The sequence below is a fragment of the Octopus bimaculoides genome, chromosome 30, assembly GCF_001194135.2.
Source record: "Octopus bimaculoides isolate UCB-OBI-ISO-001 chromosome 30, ASM119413v2, whole genome shotgun sequence".
Lineage (NCBI taxonomy): Eukaryota > Metazoa > Mollusca > Cephalopoda > Octopoda > Octopodidae > Octopus > Octopus bimaculoides.
The window spans coordinates 2,127,769-2,133,796 of NC_069010.1; the positions used below are offsets into that span (position 1 = coordinate 2,127,769).

At 41.4% G+C, this 6,028-nt stretch overlaps 1 protein-coding gene across 1 annotated transcript in view; it reads left to right on the forward strand.

The window, feature by feature from the left end:
• The first annotated feature begins 345 nt into the window (after positions 1–345).
• The window catches only part of LOC106871601 (ER membrane protein complex subunit 6), a 24,246-nt gene continuing 18,563 nt past the window's right edge, over positions 346–6,028 (forward strand). Inside the window, exon 1 of the mRNA XM_014918130.2 lies at positions 346–490. Coding sequence (XP_014773616.1) covers positions 445–490 — 46 coding nt within the window. The 5' untranslated portion in view covers positions 346–444. The remainder of the gene's footprint in view (positions 491–6,028) is intronic.

The window sequence follows — 6,028 nt, forward strand, 5'->3', positions numbered from 1 at the left end:
TCTATTGTGTTCCACGATCCGATCAACGGAACAGCCTTCTCGTGAAATTAACGTGCAAGTGGCTGAGCACTCCACAGACACGTGTACCCTTAACGTAGTTCTCGGGGATATTCAGAGTGACAAGGCTGACCCTTTGAATTACAGGCACAACAGAAACAGGAAAGAAGAGTGAGAGAAAGTTGTGGTAGAAGAGTACAGCAGGGTTCGCCACCATCCCCTGCCGGAGCCTCGTGGAGCTTTAGGTATTTCCGCTCAATAAACACTCACAACGCCCGGTCTGGGAATCGAAACCGCGAGTCTACTGCCCTAATCACTGGGCCATTGTGCCTCCAGGGGCTGAATAACGAGAGACAATGAGTAAAGATACAATTTTCTCTGACGTCACTACTTACTGTACACCCACTTTCATGACGTTTGCTACACATAGTCACACAGCGACACAACATGGCTACTACTACAATTGCTTTGAAGACCAGAAAATCGCGACCAGGTATGTTCGTTTCAGGGCTTTTTTCTTTTCATAAATAAATACGCGATCGACCACATCGTACCCATCGCAATGTGGTATATTAAAAAGTCCGTATTTAACGCCAGTATTGTCTTTAATGAAGCTACATTACGTACATTACCCGTATATTGTCTCTCCGATGTTGGTGTCATGCCGTTTATCTTGATGTAGTTACGGTTGTCTAGAACGAGATCAATGGTTATTTAGCTGATCTATGATCAAATATATCCCGACCGTGACCATCTCATTTGTTTCAATTATATTTTTACCTAAGCCTGGGACTGTAATATATAATGCTGTTCTTTTTAACTCCTCTTAGTAAAACGATAGACTGGGATCTTGGGAAAGATTTAGCTGTTATTTCTAGCTGCTCGTGTGACCATATAGATCAGTGGTTCTCAACCGGGCTCCATATAAGATTTTGGAGAGTCCACGCTACAAAATAGTAAATTGAGTATCCACAATAGTATTTTAAGGGCCCTTGAAAAAAATTAGGTTTATTTGTAAGGAGTGTCTGTGTGGTAAGTAGCTTGCTTACCAGCCGCATGGTTCCGGGTTCAGTCCCACTGCGTGGCACCTTGGGCAAGTGTCTTCTACTATAGCCTCGGGCCAACCAAAGCCTTGTGAGTGGATTTGGTAGACGGAAACTGAAAGAAGCCCGTCGTATATATATATATATATATATATATATATATATATGTGTTTCTGTCTGAGTTTTCCCCCCCAACATCGCTTCACAACCGATGGTGGTGTGTATACGTCCCCGTAACTTAGCGGTTCGGCAAAAGAGACTGATAGAATAAGTACTAGGCATCCCAAAAATTAAGTCCTGGGGTCGATTTTCTCGACTAAAGCGGTGCTCCAGCATGGCCGCAGTCAAATGACTGAAACAAGTAAAAGAGTATGTAATGCAAGAAACAGCCAGGTTTCTTTGTTTTACGTAGTTCAACCTACAATGTATGTAAAACAAAAAAAATATGAATTTTGAAAGAAGTTTCTATATAACAAGTTTATAACCATCGAATGGCTCTGGGGGTCCACCAGAATAAAATAGTAATCAGAGGGGTCCATAAAAATTTATTGAGAAACCCTGATATAGATAGATCCTCGAGGTTGGTGAAACGGCACTACTTAAATACAGATGCATCTATGTAATGATGTTTTTACACTGCCCACTCGTTAGGGTTAGGATTAGTTTTAACTTTAGTTTTTAGGGTTAGGGTTACGTAGATGCGTCGGGACCTCTGTATTTAAGTAGTACCGATAAGTACCAGCTGAATACTGAGGCTGCTGCAATCAACTAGCCCACCCCCACTTCAAAATTTCAGGCGTTGTGCCTCTAGTAGAAAGGATTATTAGCCCTTTTGCATTCAGATTACTCTATTAAATGTAATGCTTATTTATTCACATTGTTTTGAATTAATATCTCTTAGGGCAATGGGTAAGGACCTCCTTCGGTCGTGAATTACCATGAGATTGCATCTAGAAAGTTCCCCTCCGAGGCACAAGTCTGGGTAAGGCTATTTATGGAAGACCAACAGTTGCCAATGCATACCAGCCTCCCCTCTTCGTGCTACTGATGTTATCCAAGGGAAAGGCAAAGGGGCCAATACAGTTTGGCACCAGTGACGTCACAACTCATTTCTACAACGGAGCAACGTGAAATAAAATGCCTTGCTCAAGAACACAGCACACACCCCTTTGGTTACAAATGATCTTGGGATTGCACCTAGAAAGTTCCCTTCCAAGGCACAAGTCCAGGCAAGGTTGTTTATGGAAGACCAGCAGTCACCCATGCATACCAGCCTCTCCACGCCACCAATGCTACCCAAAGGAAAGGCAAAGGGGCCGATACAGCTTGGCACCAGTGACGTCACAACTCATTTCTACAATGTGGAATGAAGTGTCTTGCTCAAGAGAACGCAATGCAGCCCGGTCTGGGGGATCAAACTCAGAACCCGACGACTGTAAGCCTGAGACTCTAACCGTAGCTACAAGATTTCGATGTTATGGTTGTTTATTTTTAGTATGAGGTTGTAGGGTAGGTGTGAGAGGCTGGATCCAGACAGTTTGAACATAAAACAGAATATTTTGAGTGGATATGGCCAGTTTAAATGCTAAAGGGTTAAAGGAAGCGAGCTGGCAGAATTGTTAGCACACCAGACACAATGCTTAGTGGCGTTTCACTCGTGTTTACACTGAGTTCAAATTCCACTGAGGTCAACTTTGCCATTCAGGTTTTGGAGTCAGTGAAATAAGTACCACTTGAGCACTGGGGCTAATCCAGTTGATTTATCCAACTCCCTCAAAATTTCAGGCCTTGTTAGAGAGGATTATTATTATTATTATTATTAAGGTAGCAAGTTGGCAGAATTGTTAGCACTCTGGAAGAGATGTTTCGTGCTATTTCGCCCATCACTCTGTTCCGAGTTCAAAATCTGGCAAAGTCGACTTTGCCTTTCATCCTTTCGGGGTCGATAAATTAAGTACCAGTTGCATACTGAAGTCAATCTAATTGACTGGCCCCCTCCCCCCAAATTTCAGGCCTTGTGCCTATTGTAGAAATGAAGACAGCAAGCTGGCAGAATTGTTAGCATGCTGGGCAAAATGCTTAGCAGTATTTCATCTGCTGCTACGTTCTGAGTTCAAATTCTACCAAGGCTGACTTTGCCTTTAATCCTTTTGGGGTTGATGAAATAAGTACCAGTTACACACTGGGGTCGAGGTAATTAACTAGCCCCTTTTCCCCAAAAATTTTCAAGGCCTTGTACCTGGAGTAGAAATAATAATAATAATTATTATTATTATTATTATTATTGAGTGAGAGAGCATGCCATCAAAGTGACACTGGGGTACAAATATACGAAGCCCAGTATACCCATCATGACTACCCGTCTGATAAGGGTACACCAGGCACATGCTTCACAACCATTTGTGCATGACACGGTGATTTCATATCAAGATAATCAGCGCATGACCTTGCAGGTGGAGCCCTGTTAGAATTTTCTTCAGGTCGAGTAGCCCATCCCACTCAAAAGGTCCTTGAATAAGGGTTGTTTAAGGATGTTGAACAAAATACTCATGTTTCGAGAGATGAATTATTCAAACCCCAAAGAATTCCTCTCAACACATGGCTATGATGCTCCCCCACTACTTCTGCTCATGATCAGAGATGCACATATCATCAGCCACCAAGGGACATGCTCAACTGGTTACGGTCAAACAACTGACAAGCAAATCTGTGGTATTAAGCAGAATATTTACTGTAACCCATCTTTTATACCCAGACAAAACAATGTACATGACAACACTTCCAATCAATTAAGATCAGAAGCAATGAGAGCCACTGCCTGGTACTGCATCAGGGCATTATTATTATTGTTATGGCTATGGCAGTGGTGAGTTGGCAGAATTGTTAGTATGCTGGATGAAATGCTTAGTGACATTTCTTATGTCTTTACAATCTAAGTTCAAATTCTACCAGGGTCGGCTTTGCCATTCATCCTTTCGGGGTTGATGAAATTGATGTAAACCTCATCCATCTAAAATTGCTGGCCTTGTAGCAAAATTTGTAACCATAATCATTATCAGTATTATTATTATTATTAAGAAGGCAGCAAGCTGGCAGAATCATCAGCACGCTGGACAAAATGTTTAGCGGTATTTCGCACAGCTCTACGTTCTGAGTTCAAATTCCACTGAGGTCGACTTTGCCTCTCATCCTTTCGGGGTCGATAAAATAAGTACCAGATGGACTGGCTTGTGCGGGTGGCACATAAAAGACACCATTTCGAGCGTGGCCGTTTTCGTGCGGGTGACACGTAAAAGCACCCACTACACTCTCTGAGTGGTTGGCGTTAGGAAGGGCATCCAGCTGTAGAAACTCTGCCAAATCAGACTGGAGCCTGGTGTTGCCATCCGGTTTCACCAGTCCTCAGTCAAATCGTCCAACCCATGCTAGCATGGAAAGCGGACGTTAAACGATGATGATGATGATGATGATGAACACTGGGGTCAGTGTAATTGACTCATTCCCTCCCCCAAAATGACTGCCCTTGTGGCAGAATTTGAAACCATTATTATTATTATTATTATTAGTCAAGACGAAGAGTGCGATTCGATTGTATAGATGTTTTATTCTTTGAACAATATTTCGACAGGACGTCTGTCTTTGTCAAGTTCAAAACAAAAGGTGATTGAAAATTCAAAATTTCAGAAACCAAACGTAAACTATGAACGAGAGTAACCAGCGTCCATACGTTGATGGAATGACCTCATCAGTTTTTGTCAGGTTTTTAACAAGCAGAAAGAAAGAAAAAGGAAGACAACAGAAAAAGAAAAGAAAAAGAAAGAAGAATATTCAATCAAATAGCTTTGTATAAATCTGATGATATTCTCCTGTCATCTTATTCATTCCTCTAGGGCGTGATGTCAATAACCCACAAACATATCTCGTTCATAGTTTACGTTTGGTCTCTGAAATTTTGAATTTTAATCACCTTTTGTTTTGAACTTGAGAAAGACAGACGTTCTGTCGAAATATTGTTCAAAGAATAAAACATCTAAAATCGCACTCTTCATCTTGACTATTTACCTTCGTGAAGAGTTACGTCAATCCTTTTTTAAAATATTATTATTATTATTATTATTATTATTAAGAAGGCGATGAGCTGGCAGAATCCGGCAAAATGCTTAGCTGTATTTCGTCTTGTTTTCACGTCCTAAGTTCAAATGCTGCCAGGATTGATGTTGCCTTCCATCCTTTCGGAGTCGATGAATTAAGTACCAGTGAAACACTGGGGGTCAATGCAATCAACTTGTCTTCTCCCCCAAAATTTCAGGCTTTGTGTCTTTAGTGGAAAGGATTATTATTATTGAAGGTGGTAAGCTGGCAGAATCATTAGCACGCTGTACAAAACGCTTAGCTGTATTTCACCCATCGCTATGTTCTGAGTTCAAATTCTGCCAAGGTCAACTTTTTCAGGATTGATAAATTAAGTACCAGTGACATACTGAGGGTCGATGTAACCATCTAGGTCCTTCCCTCCAAATTTCAGGCCTTGTGCCTTTAGTAGAAAAGGGTTATTATTATTATTATTTGCAGTGTTTCTTCTGACTTTGTTCTTAGTTCAAATGCTGCCAAGGTTGTCTTTGCCCTTCATCCTTTCAGGGTCAATAAAGTAGGTACCAGTTAAGTACTGGGGTTGATGTAATCGACTTCCCCCCCCCCTCTACCGAACTTGCTGGCCTTGTGCCAAAATTTGAAACCATTATTATCATTATGTTTGTCATCACCATCATCATCATTATTATTATTATTATTATTATTTTGTTTTTTAGCTCCTTCAGGCCATTCTGAGGCTGATAAACCCAAACCTCAACCTCAACCGGTGCCAAAAGACATAAATGTTGACAAACAGGGTATGGACGGTTGTGTTCCATGTGACCACCCCTACCTCATCCCCCACTATCACCTTTTCTTTGTGTGACAATCCACTTCTGACTCTCACTTTTTGACCC